Genomic DNA, 23,861 nt, shown 5'->3' with positions numbered 1-23,861 from the left:
CTAGGGATTTGCACATGTAAATGAGACGTACACTTTATCAGTCTGAATATGCGGTCGTATTAGGGTGAAACAGAAAACCGTCCGAAATATAAGTCTGATTTACAATAGCACCATTTGTCTAGATTTGTCTAGACCCTTAACTCTTATAGTCTTAGATTTTGTTACAGTTTTAGAAGACCAAATCAACTAATCAAACTTTTGGGACTGTAAGGGGTTGAAATCATTATCTGTAGTTGAGCCACATCACGAATGACAAGAAATGAGTTGTTCGTTATCAATGTCAGAAACAATTAATTTACTATCAATATTGTCTTTTAAGATTCATCAAGAATGCATTCGACAGTTTATGCTTAGTATAACTGTCATGTCTCGCTATTTTAATATCTAATTAACATACTACAGTTTTGGTGTCTAAATTGGTATGGTATGTATGAACTTATTATCGGAAAGGTTATGAACACTCTGGGCCATGATGAAATAACTAAACGTTAAGAAAAAAAAACTCATTGAGACACATGTGATGATTTATTATATACAATGACATTTTAATAACAATTATGACTTGTCTTCAAAAAGTTTTAATAATCTCCCTAACAGCAGAATATGTTCCAGTCGCGAATCCTACAAAACCAAATAGAACTATTAAAATGTCTTTTATTAATTTCCACCATGGAAGTTGTCCATGCTCCATTGATAGAGTCAACATTTCAATTATAGGTGGTAGCATAAGCGCCAGTGCACAACTTGCAAAGGCCCCTATTAAAGATATTAGTAGATCTAAATGTGGTACCACCGCTGCTACTCCCACTGCAAACAGAAAAATGTATTCTTAATATAAAGATTTCTAATGCTTCCTAAATGTTTCTTCAAGTTATAAGGATAAGATAAAAAAAAAAAAGTAGTTGACCAAAAAATTATGTGGATATATTTCTTCCTACAATCCCCTTACTATTATTTGTCTGTTTGTCTTTTTCATTTTTAGCCATGATGTTGTCACTTTATTTTCAATTTATGAGTTTGACTATTCCTCTGGTATCTGTCGCCCCTCTTTTATGTGGTTTTCCCGTTTGCACGGTTTTAGCGCCATTGTAGCTTGCTGTTCCGTGTGAGCAAATGCTCCGAGTTGAAGACCGTAGATTGACCTATGATGCTTTACTTTTACAAATGGACTTGGGTGGAGAGTTGTCTAATTGGCACTCATATCACATCTTCTTATATCTATTGTATGAATATTCGGAACTGGAAAATATGTCCACTGCGGTAAAATCGATGATGCATATTTTTCCTCGAAGATATAGAAAATATTTATAACTGCTTTCAAATTGCATAGCCCAGTAAATTTAAAACATTAATTCTACTTCGCAAATTCTTTTATCTCAATACATGCATATAGAAAACAAGAATTTATTGGTTGTTGCGTCGCCTGAAAAGTATGTCTTTATAATCTGACGTACTGAAGAAACGTAAGACGAACTCTTTTAAGTTCATTCAAAATATTTAATATTCTGTATCGAAAACTAGTAAGAAGTAGGTTCTGACAGATTTAATAAGTGCAAACACGTTAAATTACTCATCACTATCAAATTGCTGACTTAAGATGAATACATAGTTCATAAGCAAATGAAAAATAAACAGTGACTGATGTATCTCAAATCTTGAGTAGACGACACGCACATCTTTTGTACTAAAGAAAGCATGGTCTACTATGTGAGTTTTTTCAAGTAATGACGAGCCTAGAGAAGTCCGCGCTTATGCACTTACATGGAATATTATTAATAACGAAAATATTGAATCAGTCGACTCTACGAGTTTACAACTCTCAGGCATAGATGGCCTGGAAAACGTAATCTATAAAGAACAAACCATTATCATGATAATAAATTTAGTCCTTATACGGTGTGAATTCACAGTATATAAAAAATGTTAACAACAAAATCTTTGTTTAACTCAAATTCAAAACAGTGAATCGTGTTATATCAACGCTTGTTTAATTTCTATTATTCTATAAGGTAATTCAGAAAACATACATAATCCAAATTCCTGGCAATGTACCGTTGGATTATTATCATTTTATTTTGTATCGAATATCAGATCACAACGAATATGTTCATTTTGTGGTATCCATCATCCGACCTTGTTTTCCGATTGTGGCATTACCGAATGCGACATTCATTCGAACATTTGTGTCACGAGCAACACGACGGGTGTAACTAGGGACAGCTTAGTCTCCACTGGCATATTTACTTATTTGTATTTTCTGTAAATAATTGTTATGAATACCCATGAAACTTTATTTGCTCATGTTTTGGTTTCTTAATTCCTATTTTGCGAATAAAGCTTTTATCCTGGTATCTATGATTGGTATATTTGAAGGAGTAGAAATGACAGGTCGGGTTTTTTTTACACACTTTGCCATTTGATTAAAGACTTTCCTTTTTGAATTTTCCTTGGGGTTCAGTATTTTGTGATTTGACTTCTTTTTTGTATGTTCTATAAATTGCTGAATGTCATATCAAAAATATTTCTTTTTACCAATTAAAGAAACTAACACATTAAACCAAAATACTATAGATTCACATTTTACTTACATGAAAACAATACTATAATAATTCTGTATGGATATTCTGCATATATATGAACTTTTCTGCTCGAACCTAATTTTTTAGCTATCCACGGAAATGTTATTTTCACTGGCACATATATCATCAGTCCATATGATATAAACAGAGATGCAGCAAATATTAAGTTCACAGAAAGATATAACCTACAATTATATGAAAAAATCTTATTGTTGAAAATTAACTTCTGATTCTACTCTGTCATGTTTTACCTTTTCAGTAATTAAATGCAAAATGTGTTATTTTAGACATGTGGAAGGCTGTACGGTAACCTATAGTTGTTAAATTCTATTTCACTTTGTCTTTGATAAAGAGTTTTCTCATTAACAATCAGACCTCATCTTCTTATCAATATATGTATTAAATGTTCTTCTTGTCTCACACACAACAACAAACCATAAAATGGCAAATAAAAAAGGAACAACCACCTAGTATATGTTTATGGGAGTAAAAAAGTTCAAAGAATATAAGAACCATGAAGATGGACAAAAGGAAAAATAAAAAAAATGGGATGCTTAAAAGTAAAGTATAGAAAAAAAATATTATCAATGAAATGAAGGCAACAACTCTCAAAAATAGAGAACCTCGTATATTGAATAGACCATATTGCATACTTGATAGCAATTGTATGATGTTTAAGTTACGACTGCATTTAGAGTGTTTGTAGGCATTTCGAACTGACATAATTATCTGGTGATAAAACCATTATCAGTATTCATAAACAAGGATGTTCTCATTTCAAAAAGAATGATCATAGAGTTCTGATGAATGACGATGAAAACTGATACTGCATAAGGTTTACGGTCACTATGATGAATTGATTGACCGATACGATGTGTCCGTGTCTCAGCTCATTAGCAACATGTTTTTGTAGTCTTTCTACCGGTAGAGTTATTTGATCTGTATTTCAACCGATTTTGTCCAATATCTGATGTTGACATTTTGTCTCTATGTGTGGATTTGCATGGCTTGTGATGTATGCATAGCAGAACACTCTTCCCTGTTGATGCACCTCGACTCGCTCCTTTTGAGTTAATGTGATTTCCGCAATTTGTCTTTTTCTATGCGATTTACGCAATTTAAACATCAGTAAACTACTGTCGCCTCAATTTTACAGGTTTTAAAATTGATGCCAATAGATGAATTCTTATATGATGATGTGATTTTTACAATTATTCTGCAGTTGAAAACTATGAAAGAATGTAAACACAAAAATATATCTGCAATAAATGATACTATATTTTAACAGGGAAGAGAGTCAGAATAATGGTTATATTGGTTTTTGGCGTGGTTCCTGTTTCTCAGTTTATAGTTTTCTATGAAGTGTTTTGTAAACTTTTTTGTTTTGTTTTTAGCTAAGGCGATATCAGTTTGTTTTCATCTTATAAGTTTGAATGTTTCTTTGGTTTCAAGTTTATCTTTTTCGTGATTGTTTTGTTTGATTCTACATATTTTAACAGTCCTTCTTACAGTCAACAACCGTATGCATATGGAATTCTAATGATTCTAATGACACATAGTTTTAAATGCATGTTACAATTGCAGGATTAAAACTCAACAAACAAGAGAAATTGAAACAAACCAATTGTCATTTGGTAGATTTAGTGTTATACTGCCCAAAGCATCTCCCCCAAATTTCAGGTAGCCATAGAAACCCATTGCTGTGTAAAGACTTGTCACAATCGCCATACCTAGGTTCATTACACCACTAAGGCCTCTAAAATCACTTGGGTATTGCATTTTATTTTCAATTGGCATAACCTGAAATTTTGAAATATATATTAATGCGTTAACGATATTTTTATAATGATGATGGTTGCTTTATTCTGTGAAATTTGGTATATAATTGCCAATTCGACATCTATCCAAAAGACCATGTTTGTAAGGTGTAGTTTTTGTGTGTGAATGTGTGGGGTTTTTTTTTTTGCAATTTCCCCATTATGAATACATGGGGGATTATTTTTTTTAAAAAGTCATTGATCAAATTATGAAATGTACATACATTTCTTTTGTATTATGTTTTAAAACAACGATAAGCAAGTGTGTGTTCTTTTTGGGAAGGCTGTCTTTTCATTTAGTTAATCCTTATCATCATTTAGTATTTTTATAGATACCATATTGCTATTTGACCATTCATTTGTATGCACCAGATGTTTCTTCTAGATATAGCTTCCAACTTACTGACAGGAAGAAAAAAGTAAAATAAAAAAATACTGAACTTAGTGGAAAATCAATTTGGAAAGTCCATAATCACATGGCAAAATCAAATAACAAAACACATCAAAAACGAACAAGAACTGTCATATTCCTGACTTGGTACAGGCATATTCAAATGTAGAAAATGGTGGATTAAACCTGGTTTTATAGCGCTAACCCTCTCACTTTGATGACAGTCTCATCAAACTCCGTTATATTTACAATGATGCGTTAACTAAACAGACACAATAAATAAAATAGTCAAAATATGGGTACAGTAGTCATCATCGTGTAACAATTTTAAAAGGAACAATTTAACAGAACACAAAAACATCTATCTACAAACAATCAGGTAGAAGTTTATTTTAATGATATATATATTTCTAAAAACAAATTGAACTTGAGAAACCCATGTGTTTGCTTGGGCTCATGTTGTGTAGTTTTTATTTGCTGCATATTGTTTATAAACCGTTGTGTGTCTGTTATTCCCTTTTTCCTGTTGGAAATAGTGTTGTATTTTTTTCTTTTACTTATTTGGCTTGTGGTTTTTATTTGTCTCTGTGTGTCCTTTGGCTTAATTTTTTCCTGTAGGATATCTATGCAGTAACCCGAGGGTAAAACAATCCATTCTTTTTAATAAAAACAAACAAATATGTTTTTTCCATATTTGGTAATGGTACAGCAGTCATCCTGGTACTTTTGATAACTATTTACACCACTGGGTCGATGCCACTGCTGGTGGACGTTTCGTCCCCGAGGGTATCACCAGCCCAGTAGTCAGCACTTCGGTGTTGACATGAATATCAATTACATGTGTATATGGTCATTTTTATAAATTTGCTGTTTACAAAACATTGAATTTTTCGAAAAACTAAGAATTTTCTTACCCCAGGAGTAGATTACCTTAGCCGTATTTGGTACAACTTTTAGGAATTTTGGGTCCTCAATGCTCTTCAACTTTGTATTTGTTTGGCTTTTTAACTATTTTGATCTGAGCGTCACTGATGAGTCTTATGTAGACGAAACGCGCGTCTGGCGTATACAATTATAATCCTGGTACTGTTGATAACTATTTACACCACTGGGTCGATGCCACTGCTGGTGGACGTTTCGTCGCCGAGGGTATCACCAGCCCAGTAGTCAGCACTTCGGTGTTGACATGAATATCAATTACATGTGTATATGGTCATTTTTATAAATTTGCTGTTTACAAAACTTTGAATTTTTCGAAAAACTAAGGATTTTCTTACCCCAGGAGTAGATTACCTTAGCCGTATTTGGCACAACTTTTAGGAATTTTGGGTCCTCAATGCTCTTCAACTTTGTATTTGTTTGGCTTTTTAACTATTTTGATCTGAGCGTCACTGATGAGTCTTATGTAGACGAAACGCGCGTCTGGCGTGTAAAATTATAATCCTGGTACTTTTGATAACTATTGTGTAAAGGTATACGTATTTACTCACAAGACCTATACCTTCATAAGAAAATATCACTGTTCCGAAATATAACGGTAAATCATCAAAAGGCATCGAAGCTGGTCTTGACCTGTAGTCCGGTAATCCTCGGAATAAATACTGGAAAATTATCACAAGTCCCACAAAGTTAAAAATGTTAGCTGCCATAGAAAAAGGAGCTAGTAGTTTTAATTCTTTTATAAATGTATATGGTATTAGCACAGCTGTAACAATGAGTAAATAATGTATAGTTGATAAGCTGTCTGGATAGAACGAATCTACAAACTGAAAAAAATAGTTAATAAATCTAAGTTCACTGTATCATTATAAAAACATAGAGATGTGCCTCGATTGGCAATTTAACAACTATTTAGCAAGGACAAAATGAAAAAGATATTAACAGTTCTGAAATGTCCCCTAATTGACTTCAACAATATGTAAAATCCTATTATTTTAGCTATATCCAACTCCGCCTTCCACCTTTCCCCCTGGTTAAATAAATGTAAAATAATCAAAAGACAAAACTAACGGCATTCTTCAAGTTAATACTAATAAACGATAAACATGTTGGCCTTCGTCAACCAACAACTACCATTGGACTACCCGTCCTTGTCTGAGGAAATGTATATACAAAATGTATTATAACATGTATAACTTCAATTAATATTGTATGTATGGTTGTTTCCGTCCCTCTAAATATATATGTATTCCTGTTATTCGTACTGTAACCAAATTGTGTGTAAGGAATTCGCTTTTAATGTCAGCTGTGTACTACTTTGACTGTTCCTCTGATATTTTTCGTCCCTCATTTAAAACAGATGAAAACGTTAAGATGTTTTCTTTTTAGATTTAGATTGCTGTCACATAGGGCGATGTTTCAGTCTGCTTTAACTCGTATAAGAATCATTAAATAGGCAATAGTGTATATTTCGAATCTATTCAATTTGTCAAAAAGCCGTGTTACGAAAATTTTCAATCATTTAAGATGCCAGTTGTTGAACTTAAACCAACTACGAGAATCTCTATACAACACAATCAACTATGTGCTATTATTTGAAGATGATACTTAACAAGTGAGGGGTATAGCTGGCTATAAAACCAAGTTCAAACCACCATTTTCTACTTCAAAAAACGCTTGTACCAAGTAAAAATATGAGTTGTTATCCATTCGTTTGATGTGTTTGAGATCTTGATTATGATTTTGCCATTTGATTTGGGACTTTCCGTTTTTAATTTCGTCGGAGTATTTTTGTTAATTTGCCTTTTTAACAATATTTACCTGCTTTATATTCTGTGCAACAAACAACAAATATATACAGCAAAATCCTGTTTGTGTGATGATTAAGAAAATATTGACTAATAGTCTATAAATATAAAATAAAACATCAATTGATCAAATGAGTTATGAATTCCAAATTATGAGAACAATAATTTCTTATTCACGAACAAACAAAATAAAAACAAAATGTTCAAGGAATTACTTCATTGAATCAAACTAACTATTTAGGTGAACGTGTTTAAAGATGTTGATAACAATATCTGGGTTCTTCTCTCACTCTCATCTTAATTTTTACAAAATGTTTCTTTATTGTATTTACTCACCGATACTTGGGTCAACAAAATATTAAAATACATCAAATATATTATTGTGTGGTTGTTTGTTTAGCATTGATTAGATTTAAAGAGGGGGTTCAGATCTTACAAACATGTTTTACCTCGCCGCATGTTTGCGTCTATACCAATTCAGAAACCTCTTATATGTATATTTTTATTTTGGTTTCATTTCAATGTTCCGGAGTGTAGTGTGGTGTCATTTTCTCTAAACTAGTATACATTATTGTTGCTGGCCAGCTGATTTTTTGCCGGATTTTCTTGTAGCATTGTAGACTTGGTCTTTTTGACACATTCCCCGTTTCTATTCTCTTACTGTTGTGTTCTAACCCAAAGCCGTCATCGATTCTATATATATCACAATGTAGAGAAAGATATGGGTACCCTTGGACTTTACACAGTAGGTTTCCAGTAAATAGTTTCAAAGAATCCAAATCATAATAATCAAGTTTTGTTCTAACGTAAAATTAACTCTCTTTTGTTTTGGTTGTCCTCTTTTGAGTTATGTAATTTATTATACTTTACTTTATTCCAATCTTTTTTTTAATTAGCTATATGCATATATATCATCATAATTTTTATTAGACTTGATTTTCTACTTTTTTGTATCTGTTCTTAACAACCCACTGATGTGGACAACGGAATATACATAGATACCTACCGTCCAAACCATGCAATTCTTCTCACACGTCTTGGTCCTGTTTTCAATGCAGTTTCAAGGACACTTGCATAATCCAGTGAAGGTTCTTTTACTCTGAAGTTGACATTTATTCAAATATGAGAAGCAGCATAACATAAATACAAAATTTCAATCCTGTTATCTATGATGAGTTTATAATACGCATTTATCCTAAAACAGGTGCACTTTTAATGAGCCTCACTTCAATTCGGTGATTTACTAGTAATTTAACATTTGGATTTTAGTTGATTTCAAGCAAGCGTTATTCATTTCGAAGGTCAACAATTCTCAAAACTGCCGTCTAGAGGTACGTATATCAAAAGAAAAATCCTGATCATGCAGTGGAAAATTTAATGATACAATTAAAATCACAAAATACAAATTTAGAAAAATAACAATTTCAATGTTATTTGAATTTTGGAATAAGTCTTACCTTTTGCTAAGTATATGACTACAGTTAAGTAACATATGCATACAATGTACGGCGATACCTCCTATCAACAGTATACCAAATGTTCCAACCTGAAGATGAAATATAAACAGTTAATACACTATGTAACAAGAATGTAAGCAATATTTTATTTAAAATCAGTTCACCAATGAAAGTGAAGATAACTAAATCATAACTATGTGCCGATATAGTGCAGCCTTATACTCAATGATATTTTTCTGCTTTTCATTTTGAAGATAATAGCAAAACTGACAATTTACAACCAAGGTCAAGTTGGAATAAAAGAGGGACAAAAGATACCAAAGGGACAGTCAAACTCATAAATCTAAAATAAACTACATGACAACGCCATGGCTAAAAATGAAAAAGACAAACAAACAAACAATAGTACACATGACACAACATAGAAAACTAAAAAATAAACAACACGAACCCCACCAAAAACTAGGGGTGATCTCAGGTGCTCCGGAAAGGGTAAGCAGATCCTGCTCCACATGTGTCACCCGTTGTGTTGCTTATGTGATAACAAATCCGGTAAATAGTCTAATTAGGTAGGTCACATTCATGAAAGGGAAGGGGGTTGTAGTTACGACGTAAAGAACATATCCGATATCATTTGTGAAACGGTTATTCCATAACGGTCAACCAACTCGTGATGGCGTCCGTAAAATTTAGGAAGGGATGATTTCAACTTCACCATTTGGAACTCTTCATGCTCTTGGTTTAATAGCTTCCTTGTGAGCAGCAACCCTCTATCGAGAAAATCATGATAAGAAATACAAGCACGTGAATATCGTATCAATTGGGAGATATATACCCCGTATGCAGGTGCTGCTGGAATGTTGCTACTTAGAAATGGAAAATTCACAATTGGAAAGCTGAAATCATCTCTTTTGTCGTAAAGTTTTGTTTTCAACCGACCCTTATTGTCAATTTCTAAATGTGACATAAAACAAATAACGAAACTAAAACGAAGTCACTAAGAGCAGAAAATAGCTAACAACTAAGAACAAATCAGTGAGACGTGATTCGTCTCATTTTATTGTATTTTCTTTTCCTTTCGTTATCGTTAGTAGCAGTCTCTTATAATTATTTCCTATCAAAAGTTAATAACAAAGAATCTCACCCATAATCCAGCATTATTGACTGCATTGGGCATAGCTAGTATCCCTGTACCTACATTCCCTTTAACAAGATGCATCAGACTTGTAATGTTGCTGAAACAAGAATTGTTGGACTGTATTACAAAGAATGTGGACACCCTCCTCCAATATGAATAGAATTACAGGTCAACCAATCAAACTTATTTCAATAATTGTCTCAGTTTCTTTTATGTTTTCTTATATTTTTTGTCAAGAAATAGTTATCAAAGGTACCAGGATTATAATTTCATACGCCAGACGCGCGTTTCGTCTACATAAGACTCATCAGTGACGATCAGATCAAAATACATGTAGTTATAATGCCAAACAAGTACAAAGTTGAAGAGCATTGAGGACCCAACATTCCAAAAAGTTATACGGCTAAGGTAATTTATTCCTGGGGTAAGAAAATCCTTAGTTTTTCAAACAATTCATAGTTATTTAACAGGAAATTTATAAAAATGATCATATGTTTGATATTCATGTCAACACCGAAGTGCTGACTACTGGGTTGGTGATACCCTCGGGAACAAAATGTCCACCAGCAGTGGCATCGACCCAGTGGTGTAAATAGTTATCAAAGGTACCAGAAGAAACATTTATTATAGGTCTTTTGTCTAAAAACAACTATGTAACGAGATCATTTGATAAATTTTGTTAAAATAATGCTTATCATTGTTAAATTATGTAATCTACATACTAGTATACAATATGTGAGTATAGCAAATACAAAATATAATGCTTTAGTTCCTAACATAACATAAAGATGTGTTTCCTGAAAAATCTAGTTATGAAAAACCAAATGTAAAAAAAATATTTATACCGTAGTTTGACACACCAAAATCACGTTGACGTGTGTATACAGTGTTTAAAAAATATGGAAAAGGGGAAAGAATACAATGGGAGCAAATAAACGCTACAACTGGAAGGAGAGGGACAAGGCCATGACTATGCAAAAATAAAACAGACGATAAAATGAGCAAAATAAAAGAAAATCAGACAATACCATGGCCAAGCCTAAAGAAATACAGACAGTGCCATGACTAGGTCAAAAGAAAACGGACCAAGTCAAAAGAAAAACAGACAATACTATGACCGAGCCAAAAGAAAAACACAAAAAAAAACATGACCAAGCAAAAGCAAACACAGACAATACCATGACCAAACCAAAGGGAAAACCCGACAATACTATATGACTATGTCAACAGAAAAAGACAATACCATGACCAAACCAAAAGAAAAGAAAAGAAAAACAGAAAATACTATGAACCAGTCAAAAGAAAAACAGACAATACCATGACAATGGACAATTCCAAAAGAAAACCAGATAATACCATGACAATAGACAATGCCTAAAGAAAAACAGACAATACCATGACAATAGACAATGCCTAAAGAAAAACAGACAATACCATGACCAAGCCGTAAGAAAAACAGACAAAACCATAACCAAGCCAAAATAAAAACGGACAATACCATTACCAAGGCGAATTAAAAACAGAAAAATACCATGACCTACCCAAAAGAAATGAGACAATATAATGAGCCAGCCAAAAGAAAAACATACAATATCATAACCGAACCATCTGAAAGTTCTAAGTTCAGTATTTTTGTGATTTTACTTTTTAGTTTTTACATACAATACAAAGACAAAGCGAAAGAAAAACAGACTTCACCATGACAAAGCCAAATGAAAAGACATACAATACCATGACAAATGAAAGAAAAAATACAGAATATACCATGACAAATTCAAATTCTAAAGAAAAAGAGACATTACCATGACCAAGTCGAAAGAAAAACAGACACAGCCATGACCATGCCAAAAAGATAAACAGCATTAACATGACCAAGCCAAAGGAAAACAGACAATATCATGATAAAGTCAAAAGAAAAATAGACTATACCATGACAAATTAAAAAGAAAAAAGAAAAACAGACATTGACATTACAAAGCCAAAAGAAATCGAACAATAACATGACCATGCGAAAAGAAAAACAGATATACCATTACCAAGCCAAAAGAAGAAACAGACAATGCCATGACCAAATCCAAAAGATAAACAACAAAAAGGCAAAAAAAAAACTACACAGGAAACGAAAGATTGGGCAACAGATACCCCACCAGGGGGATAAATGTTGCAGAATGTTGGGGATTTTTCACATCAATATTTTTGAAATCTCAAAACAGTGTGTAAAGTATCGTGGTTCTGGAAAATAATAAATTATCTTATCATTGCATATCTATATTTGTGTACTCACCTCACTTTAAGACTTTTGGCTGTGTCATCTTCAAATGTGAGGGTATTTTGACTCTGTGGTACATACTCGTAACGATCACTTGTCTCTATCTCAGCCGATGAAGTAACGGATAGTGTCTTATCGTCTATAGTTGTTTCTTGCACTGTATGTAATAAACTCCTCTTCTCTCCCGAATCTCCCATATCACAAGATGCTAGATTGCAGTCTAATTATTACAATAATATTTTAGTTTGTGTTGTGTAGTATCATACATATGATTTTTGAAAAAAATACATTACCTGAAATACATTTCATATGTATAGTATGTACATTTAAGACCTTGCCTGGCTATTGAAAATTTCTCAAGATAGTTTCCGTCCATAAACTAGAGGCTCTCAAGAGCCTGTATCGCTCACCTGATTCTACTTGGGTTTTTGAAATCATATAAAAAAATATAAAATTTGGCTAAAAGTGACAACACAACCTCATTTAAATAAGGAAAGGAACATGTTTAATTTCATTCAAAAGTCCCCCACTGGTGGCCATCTTGGATGACGGATCGGCTACAAAGTAACAACACTTGGTCAGCACCTCATAAGGAACATTCATGCCATGTTTGGTTTTATTCCATTCAGTGGTTCTCTAAAAGAAGTCATTTGTATGCATTTCCCATAGGGTCCTATGTTAAACTAAGTCCCCTGCTGGCGGCCATCTTGGATGATGGATCGGCTACAAAGTAACAACACTTAGTCAGCACCTCATAAGGAACATTCATGCAATGTTTGGTTTTATTCCATTCAGTGGTTCTCTAAAAGAAGTCATTTGTATGCATTTCCCATAGGGTCCTATGTTAAACTAAGTCCCCCGCTGGCGGCAATCTTGGATAATGGATCGGCTACAAAGTAACAACACTTGGTCAGCACCACATTAGGAACATTCATGCCATGTTCGATTTCATTCCATTCAGTGGTTCTCTAAAAGAAGTCATGTGTATGCATTTCCCATAGGGTCCTATGTTAAACTAAGTCCCACGCTGGCGGCCATCTTGGATGATGGATCAGCTACAAAGTAACAACACTTGGTCAGCACCACATAAGGAACATTCATGCCATGTTTGGTTTCATTCCATTCAGTGGTTCACTAGAAGAAGTCATTTGTATGCATTTCCCATAGGGTCCTATGTTAAACTAAGTCCCCCGCTGGCGGCCGTCTTGGATGATGGATCAGCTATAAAGTAACAACACTTGGTCAGCATCCCATAAGGAACATTCATGCTATGTTTGGTTTTATTCCATTCAGTGGTTCTCTAAAAGAAGTCATTTGTATGCATTTTCCATAGGGTCCTATGTTAAACTAAGTCCCCGGCTGGCATCCATCTTGGATGATGGATCAGCAATAAAGTAACAACACTTGGTCAGCACCTCATAAGGAACATTCATGCCATGTTTGGTTTCATTCCATTCAGTTGTTCTCTAAAAGAAGTCATTTGTATGCATTTCCCATAGGGTCCTATGTTAAACTAAGTCCCCCGCTGGCGGCAATCTTGGATGATGGATCGGCTACAAAGTAACAACACTTGGTCAACACCCCATAAGGAACATTCATGCTATGTTTGGTTTTATTCCATTCAGTGGTTCTCTAAAAGAAGTCATTTGTATGCATTTCCCATAGGGTCCTATGTTAAACTAAGTCCCCTGCTGGCGGCCATCTTTGATAATGGATCGGCTACAAAGTAACAACACTTGGTCAGCACCACATAAGGAACATTCATGCCATGTTTGGTTTCATTCCATTCAGTGGTTCACTAGAAGAAGTCATTTGTATGCATTTCCAATAGGGTCCTATGTTAAACTAAGTCCCCGCTGGTGGCCATCTTGGATAATGGATCGGCTACAAAGTAACAACACTTGGTCAGCACTCCATAAGGAACATTCATGCTATGTTTGGTTTCATTCCATTTAGTGGTTCTCTAGAAGAAGTCATTTGTATGCATTTCCCATAGGGTCCTATGTTAAACTAAGTCCCCCGCTGGCGGCCATCTTGGATGATGGATCGGCTACAAAGTAACAACACTTGGTCAGCACCCCATAAGGATAATTCATGCTATGTTTGGTTTTATTCCATTCAGTGGTTCTCTAAAAGAAGTCATTTGTATGCATTTCCCATAGGGTCCTATGTTAAACTAAGTCCCCGGCTGGCGGCCATCTTGAATGATGGATCGGCAACAAAGTAACAACACTTGGTCAGCACCTCATAAGGAACATTCATGCCATGTTTGGTTTCATTCCATTCAATGGTTCTCTAAAAGAAGTCATTTGTATGCATTTCCCATAGCGTCCTATGTTAAACTAAGTTCCCCGCTGGCGGCTATCTTGGATGATGGATCGGTTACAAAGTAACAACACTTGGTCAGCACCTCATAAGGAACATTCATGCTATGTTTGGTTCCATTCCATTCAGTGGTTCTCTAGAAGAAGTTCAAAATATAAATTGTTAACGACGACGACGACGACGGACGACGGACGACGGACGCCAAGTGGTGAGAAAAGCTCACTTGGCCCTTCGGGCCAGGTGAGCTAAAAAAGACTTCGATTCTGAGTATATTCCCTTGATGGGAACGTATGATCTTTCTGTTATGTCTTGATTTCTAAGATTTATCTCTTTAAAGTAGCGGTTTTGGTTTGATTTAATTGCAATCGAAGGATTGAGTATTTGGTTAAGAAAATCTTCTAACACAAAGATTTTGTAAAAGTAATTTGTTCTTTTATTAATCAGCTTAACCATAGATAACTAAGCATCTCCTGCTATGCATGCATCGACCATCATTTGATTCCAAAAAGTCATTCAAACCTGCTGAGGTGTTTTACGTTATCCTTTGAACCAATAATCTTATATTTATTGACTAATTTACTAGTGTTCACATTGTTTGTTTTATCATTACATCCTATATTTTTATTTATATACTTTTTGCACTAATATATCATGTGTATGTTTCTTTGAATGCTTATATATGACGTTTTTAGAGGAAATATTTTCACATGTACAGAAATCGGAATCAAAATTTAAGAAGACATGGTTTCATTGATAACAAATGAAATAAGCTTGCTTTCAGTATTTAGTAAACATTCGTTATTATTATACTTTCTGTTAAAATTCCATATTTTCATTGTCAACCTTGGCTTCGCTTTTGACAATGTTTTTTCGGGGTACCAATTTGCTCTATCACTCTCTCAGTACATACCTCTCAGCTATGTGTTATTTATATAATATGACATGTGTAATTTACATTTCAGTCGTGGGGGTTTTTTTTGTTTTTTTTTATTGTTTAAATATGTACAACTCGTCTAAACATCAACCCAACAATGTTAGATCTGTACGAAAGCAAATGTTTGATTCTTCCCTCGCCGGGATTCGAACCCATGCTACTGTTATATCGTGACACCAAATCGCCTGCACTGCAGCCGTCCCGGTAGACCACACGACCACCTGGGCTCTCAAAAAAAGAGCTTTCGCTGGCCGTGTGTTACCTTTCCTCGTCAATTTTAATCTAGCGGCGTACTACAGTACATGATATATAAGGCATGAAGATGTTATTGTTACAGATCAGCTAAATTATCTATAGTAAATGATCCTACAAATTAATGTAATATACAGTCACAGAAAATAATTATATTTATAAGTACGTCTGAGTCAGTGACAACTCTACAACAGATGTATCCATCGGATCGCCATCAATGATGGCGATACATGGCTGTGTACATAATGTATATACAACTCGTCTAAACATCATATTTTTTTGGCAATACCAATTAACTGGTTTCACGGTCAAGTATATAAAATTGACACGGTCTATTTTTGTTAACTTTTATCATTCGGTCATTTTATCCCGTATTTCTATATTTAAACAGAAACGGGGACACAGACATGACAGAATAAGAATATGACTCTGCTGAATTCAAAATAGAACAATGTGTATGATGGAATTCAGAGTGTTTGATATGAGTTGCGTCTGATAGAAATCGACATTAAGCTAATGCAAATGTTTTTGTTTGTGATCTAGCTGAAGCCCAAATCCGGATGCGAGATTTTCTCGCTGTGTTGCAGAGCTGCTGTTGACGACCTTTTGGTGGCCTTGTGCAGTTTTCTGCTCTGTGGTCGGTTTGTTGTCTCTTAGACATTCAAATACGAATTAAATGATCAATGATGGTCTGTTTCGTAGGGTTCTTATAACAACTGAATTTTCAAATAGTTACAAACTTTAATTCCAAATAGATTTTTTAATAACCCGAAATAGGCATTCATAACAATTATAATTTCATTTGCCTATGATCGATTTATGTCCGACGCAGCTCACATTTTAAAAGAGGTTATGAATAACCAAACAGATAGGGAAATGAAAATAAACGTCAATAGCTGTGTCCAATTAAAATGTACTTCTGGTTCGTTCATTCGCCCTATTTTATGAAATATCGTTTATTTGCCTTACTTTCTGAAATAGCATACTTACAAAGTTTAGTAAACTATCCTATATATATATATGTCCACATGACTGTTACGTCAGTCATAACGGATAATGACTGATAATGAGATTTGATATCTATCAGCGTATTATACATTTTGTATCACTACCAATATAAGGTTGATAACACCTGAAATCTTTTCCTTAAGTATTGGAATTTACAAACAACACATTTAATTGTTTAAGAAAGATGACCACTTTCCCGATAAGCAATGGTTATACTTTGTTAACTACGTATCATGTTTTTAATAATAAAAAAACAAGGATTTTGTTGTATCTTGAGTATTTGGTAAGGTTTCACTATCAAACTGTTGGGGACAATGAACTATGTAAACATTAAAGTACATGTGCACTAGAGAGCAGACAAAGCAGGCATAGCATTAAACCGGCCTATTTAAGTTAAAATTAACACAGTTGCACCTCGGACGTGCGCATAGTGATAAATATAAAATAATCCCTATATCAAATGTAGTGCATGCCTTTTTTTTTTATAGTACTGTTCTATAAATCCGAGAAAGCTTAACCTTGACCACTATAAGTCTGTGACAACTAAGGGTAGGTGTTTTGGACACTTTCTAACCATATATGCGTGTATGCAATACCTTTTTCACTTTTGCAGTTCGCTCACATCGAATTATTTCTTGGCAAAAACATATTAAGATTATTTTTTTTTCCAGCAACATCTACTTTTTTGTTGTTGTAGCATTATTTTTTATTCCTAACCAAAGGCCGTAGTTTTGAATTTAAAAATGTGAGGCGAAATTATGTTATATCACTGGACCTGAATGAATAAACGTGATGAAAAAGGATGAACATATTTGAAAGGAGGGAAATATTTCAATTTTTATAGAATTTGCTAATTTCCATATGTATTACCTCAGCTATATCTGTGTATTCCTTACCTTCGTCTTTAAATATTAATCGCGAGATTTTTTTGTTTTAGAAAATTAGAGAAATACAGTTCTCCTGAAATGCAAGCATTGTTTCATACTTGAAACTGACTTAAAATTAAGATGAGGTTGTAAACCCGTTGAATCAAACTAACTTCCTGATAGCAGAATATGATAATTCTTTATTTGCAAAACAAACAAAAAACAATTTTGGCATCACAAATACATAGACAAAAACAAACATAGAAAACTATAATGAAAACAGTAAGTGTAATTGAGGATGTGATCATTAATGAAACAAATGAATGTGAAGTAAAGTTCTGTGACTATTTTAAACGTGGACAGGAATAAATTGTATGATTAAAACCATACTCTTAACCTTAACAAATTTATTCTCAAGTATTTCTTATACATCATTAGCATTCATTTTTTAAAAATTTTTATTTCGAGCTTTATAATAAAAAAAAATACGTTAGACGCAAGATTTTTTGTAGAGATAGTTGTACACAGATCTCTGATTCCAGGGAGTTCTCCATACTGAGACTATAAAAAAAAAATCCAAATCAAATAGATATATTGTTTTAACTTAAAACATTAATCAAACAGACCTAGAAAAGTCTAATTGCACAAGGTCTTCGATCTATTTATATTTATGTTTATGTTAATATCAGGTGAAGTGAATATCGTCAGATTAAGGAGGTCATCTCGATAGTTAATTCGAATTTCCGTCAAATCGGTGATCATGATTTTGACAGCTAGTGCCCCTTTAATAGTTAAGCATAGAATACAATTGTACGGAGTTGCAACTGTTCAGTGTGACTATAGTATGACAGTGTCATACTATATTCAATCTGCCATATCGAAATAATTAAACAGTTTATATAACAAACCATTGATTAAATGAATAGGCTTGAAAAATACAAAATAATATTCCAAATAAGTGACAAATACAATTAACGGATTACAGAATAATTAACACTTGTAACACACATTTTCTGTCAGATAATAAAGTAAGATCATAAAAAAAAGTTTGGTGGTGCTAGATTTCGGTTAAAAGAAGGATAATAATTATAACACAGCAAATGACTCAGATGATTAAAACTAAAAAATTATAATTAAATTACTAAAAATATTGTGTATCTTGAGACGGTCCCGATTGCAAGAAGACCGGAAATTTACCTACAGTTATTTCCCTTTGATAAAGAAACGTCAACAAGAAGAAAGAATGGCATCAGATGAAGTTTGTATTGTTTTCTTTTAGTTGTGTTTATGGTTCAAATATGCATTATTTAAACGAAGTTGCTTTGCAATGATATTAAAGGAGTTGTTTTAATCGCTGATTTTTAAAGACATCTGTTTATGCCACGATCTCAGTTATGATCTGTCAATTTTCATCAGTCCATTAAAATTCTTATTTCACTTTAGATGTAATTCAAACTGAAAAAGATTTCCCATATTTCAAGTGTATTTACTTTCAGTATTTTGATTTAATTTAGAAATAATTTTATTCTGCTAGGCATTGTATAATTTCTATAGGCTATTGGTTGCAGACACTTCATCTGTTCATTTTTTGGCATCAAATGTTTTTTAATTGTTTAGCTTTGATCTAGTCCAAATAATTATGACGTCTTGAAAGGCTATTATAATTTTTTTCTTTGACGCCTTACTTCGCAAAATATGCTCTCGAAGTCCAACCGAAAATGGCGGCTTCAGCATTATGACGTCGAAGTAAGGCGTCAAAGAAAAAAATTATAATAGCCTTTCAAGACGTCATAATTATTTGGACTAGCTTTGATCATGACATAAGCCACTCATGTACAGCATGTACATAGTAACAAAATTATGTTAGAGCCAGTTAGCAAAAAGTTAACCTCTATACATCATTGTTCATGTCTTAGTCAGTTGTTTTAATATGCATAAGTTTACAGGGTTATCTTGTAATGAGATTTCGAAACACCAATACATGTTTTTTTTATTATTAATTAGTTACACCCGTTGACATAGGCGGATCCATGGGGGGCCCCCCTTTCGTGGGAAAAATTTGGTTGATTATATAGGAAATCACTGAAGCATGACTGGAGTGGCCCCCCCTTACATTGTAGGTCAGTCAGCGGGCCCCCCCTTATGAAAAGTTCTGGATCCGCCACTGGTTGACCTGGTGTGAATCAGCTTAAACAGGGTCATTGAATAATTGGTTCTAACTTCTAACCTAATACCATAATCAATTATGACATGTCCTGATTGCTTCAAAGGCAAATTGTAATTGTTTATTTGTTTTGTTATAAAATCATTCCATCTGGAGGCCTTATTTGACTTCTGGTGCTGGGAGGTTAAGGAATGATCTGAATCATAAAATATGATGATTAAAAATATTCAACCATTTCCAACAACCGGATTAAAGGGCTTATCACAAATGTATGTATGCACCTTATTAATCCCTTTTGTTACCCTATAATAATTAAAGTTGATTGCATGTGATCAAGTCTAGGTTTGATGAACAACATTAGGACCTAAGTTTTCTCGTTTGAATTGTTTAACATTTTTCAGTTTGTGACCTGTTATAGCTGACTATTGAAACCAGTATTGAGAACTATAGTTCCTAATTTCTATGCCAATTGGTCTCTTGTCTTGTCATGCTTGTCTTGGAACTCTTGGCAATCATACCACATCTTTTTATTTTCATAATGACATAGATTTTAGCAACTATAGGTCACTATAAGGCAAGTTTAAATGTTGCAATGAGCAGAAGCCTAACTGCTTATATATTTCTATCAAGCTACATGTAAAAAAATCTGACATGATTAAATGTAAAACAAGTCAAACACGAAAACAATTGTTACATAAGGTAAATAATCCAATAATTTCATAATGTATCGTCACTATAAACATGTAAATAGCCTTGTCAACCTTGACAAGACAAGAACCAATATTTGTAAGACAGTTTCCATACATTTTAAGTCAAAGTGTTGACTTCTAAAGATAAATCATTGGATCTACATTTTGTATATTCTATAAGATGAAATGGGTTTGTTCAAGATATAATTAATTTTTAAATGATTTTCTCCAAATGTCTCTTTAGCATATGTTGTTATACATCTCCAGTGAGTTGTCACTACTTTTATATTTCTCTGGATAAATACTAAATAGATAGGTTGATATATTTATTAAATTATATTTAAGGTGGTACCTAACTTAAATTTATTTGACTCGTTTAATTTTCATAAAATTTTGACAAAGTATTTACTTTGACCCTTTGACAAAAGTATAAAAAAAAATCAAAAAATTTGAACCAACCATTTTATCAGAAAAATTACACTGGTTATATAGCAGTTTGACAAACACTTTTTTTAATCATTGAGATGCTTAATATTCCCTTAACAACACAACGTAATTAAAACGTTTAACTGATTTTATAGAGTTATCTCCCTGTAGTGTTAGGTACCACCTTAAACTTAATTTTTGTCTAATTTCATATAAATTTTGTCAGTAATCTCTGAAATGTTTAAAATCTATTATACTACCGGTACATGTACATGTACATGAATACATACATTTGTACTTATTATACCTTACGTATATTTCAAACAATTCTATTGGGTGAAACGTAATCACGTGACATGGAATAATTCAGTTAATTTTCATTCAATTGAAGGAAGGACGAATAACCCTAAAGAATTTACACCAGCGGTGAATAACCCTATTATTCACCGGTGAATAACCTTTTGAGTTTGTTTATTTGTACTTGAGTTACCTCCCATAAAAATGACGTCACAAACGTAAATAAACAAAATGGCAGCGTTCACGTTACACTGGAAGCCCATCGAGAGACGAGGAAATACGGCATTGGACATAGAGCTGAGAGTGGCAGCAGCCGATGATGTCTCTTATAAACGGTCCTTTTCAGGGCCATCAATATTTTACAAAAAAATTCTACTTTTGTTGTATATATTCGAGAAAATCAAACACAAATGTATTTTCAAACGTCAGTCTGTGTTCGAAATGCACTTCCACTGTTAGTTCGGCTGCGCCCTCAATGAAATAACCTTCTCGTGTTGACAATTTTGGATATTCACCTCTTCAACGGGCCATAATTGTATAATGTACTAGAACACACCCGTGATATCGCGAGTCCGTGACTGAATTAAAGTATATAACTTTGCGCAAGCCTTATTTTAGTATTAGTATTGTCATCTGATAAAGTCACGCCGATTATAAGATGCACAGTTTTCTCTGTTTTCAAATCTTTCTGTTTGAACCCGTCGAACTGGAACTTATCAATTATTGGTAATACGTCATGCCCGCTAACAAATTGAAAACTATACGCCTTATTTTTAGTCCAGATGTTTAGTATTCGTATTGTTATCTTAGAAAGTCTTACTGATTAAAATACTACAATTTAGTAGTGTCAATCCTGTGATTATGACCCGTGTATATAGCATATTAATCCTGAATACACCGTTTGGTGGTGCGCCTGTCAGATGCGGAACGTACAGATAAGGTAATAGGTAACAGGTGAATATACTATTGGTATCGGTATTGGACTCGATCCGGAACTTCTTAATTATTGGCAATATTAATTACGTGGAAAACAAAAGGGCTTGGAGTGGTGTAATTTTTAATCTACACCTTTGTACTATATTAGTTATATATAAAGTTGAATTCTTTGATTCGTCGTTTTTACGTGATGACGGCTGACAAATTGGACCTCGTAATTTTAGTATTATAGATATATCACAGTTTTTGAATTTTTATATTGAGAATAGATGATTTAAAAATAAAGTTACCAACTTAAATATTGACTTCACAACTTTACTCTATACAAAAAAAAAAAAATTTAAATTATTTTGACCTGTGCCCAAAACAGGGAAGCAGATGTAGTAATTCAACCTTTTGAAATAATTCAAAGGACCTAATTTGGTAGAAATTTTTCTTCAAAATTTTTTAACATCTGGTTCTTTTTAAGGAAATGTTGTCCATTTCAATATATATAGCAAAAATTGGTAATATTGAAAACAAAATACTGTATCAGCAGGATCAGAAATAATTTTATCAAGATATTTTTTATTTTTTTTATCATTCCTGAGTTTCCTTGTACCAAGGATTTTTTATGACCTCCTTTTTTGTACTATTATAAATGCATGATGTTTAACTATGATGATCATATAACACAATTTGATTGGTACTAAGATTAACAGCTTTGTGGAACTTTAGACTGAAGAGGATTTATACAGTTAGTTTAGTGTCTAGTATTGAGTTTCATCTGTCTCCATTTATACCTTGCAAAATCCTTGGTATTGTCTAACATTAAACTATTTCCCTGACGTCAGTTTTATAATTTTAGCTGTAGGTTATTTTTCAAGAATCAAATCAATTCATAATGTTACACTATTGTTTCACTTGACTCCAATCTTAATTGACTAGTATTGTCAGTTTTTCAATCTAAGGTCTCTGGGGTTTTTTTTCAGCCACTCCGGCTTCCTCCACCAATTATAACTGGCCGCTTCATAATAGCCTTAAAGGGGTGCTTATAAGTGGCGTTAAGACACAGAAAATCATATCAAATCTTATATTTATATAATACCACTTGACTTGATAACAACTGTTGACAGGCCTTGAAAGTGTTTCTGGTGGCTGCAAAGTCTGTGTTGTCTTCATTCAAGTCATATTTTACATTATGACATACAGTATTAGTCTGAAGTTTTTCTTTTGGGAGATATGGGTGTAAATTGGAGGTCCATTTTTTTCCTGATAAATTTATTCACAACTTGTATACTCTTTTGTTAAAAGACAGTTTACAGCTTCACATAGTGTATAGGCACCTCTTTATTGTTGAATAGTGAATGTTGTCCTGTAGATATCTAATGATCATTTTGTTGTTGTTGGGTTGCTGTCTCATTGATTTATACTCCTCATCGCCTTTTATTCCTGTCTATGTTTTCAATACATATGATTTGTATTTTTGATGATCAATTGTTGTAGAACCTTCACCGTATAATCAGATAACTCATTGTTTTGTTTTTCACAGTCAGAACAAAATATAATGACATGATAATACGTTTT

At 33.3% G+C, this 23,861-nt stretch overlaps 2 protein-coding genes across 5 annotated transcripts in view; one reads left to right on the top strand and one right to left on the bottom strand.

Annotated features, from left to right (window-relative positions):
• Positions 1 to 514: 514 nt before the first annotated feature.
• Positions 515 to 16,943, bottom strand: LOC139485297 (neutral amino acid uniporter 4-like). The gene is made up of 10 exons (XM_071269704.1): positions 16,900 to 16,943; positions 12,414 to 12,618; positions 10,136 to 10,226; positions 8,992 to 9,080; positions 8,541 to 8,633; positions 7,548 to 7,632; positions 6,278 to 6,553; positions 4,201 to 4,379; positions 2,589 to 2,764; positions 515 to 807 (listed from the first exon to the last, which is right to left on the bottom strand). The coding sequence occupies exons 2-10, from the start codon at positions 12,593 to 12,595 to the stop codon at positions 569 to 571; spliced, it is 1,410 nt and encodes a 469-aa protein (XP_071125805.1). The 5' UTR covers positions 12,596 to 12,618; positions 16,900 to 16,943; the 3' UTR covers positions 515 to 568.
• A 2,032-nt stretch (positions 16,944 to 18,975) lies between these two features.
• The window catches only part of LOC139485296 (rab3 GTPase-activating protein catalytic subunit-like), a 41,864-nt gene continuing 36,978 nt past the window's right edge, over positions 18,976 to 23,861 (top strand). For all 4 annotated transcript variants that reach the window (XM_071269703.1, XM_071269701.1, XM_071269700.1 and 1 more), the window contains exon 1: positions 18,976 to 19,041. In XM_071269703.1, the coding sequence (XP_071125804.1) occupies positions 19,027 to 19,041 (15 nt within the window). In that variant the 5' untranslated portion in view covers positions 18,976 to 19,026. The remainder of the gene's footprint in view (positions 19,042 to 23,861) is intronic.

This window comes from Mytilus edulis, chromosome 8 (genome assembly GCF_963676685.1).
Source record: "Mytilus edulis chromosome 8, xbMytEdul2.2, whole genome shotgun sequence".
Taxonomy (NCBI): domain Eukaryota; kingdom Metazoa; phylum Mollusca; class Bivalvia; order Mytilida; family Mytilidae; genus Mytilus; species Mytilus edulis.
This window is presented reverse-complemented; position numbering and strand designations above follow the sequence as displayed.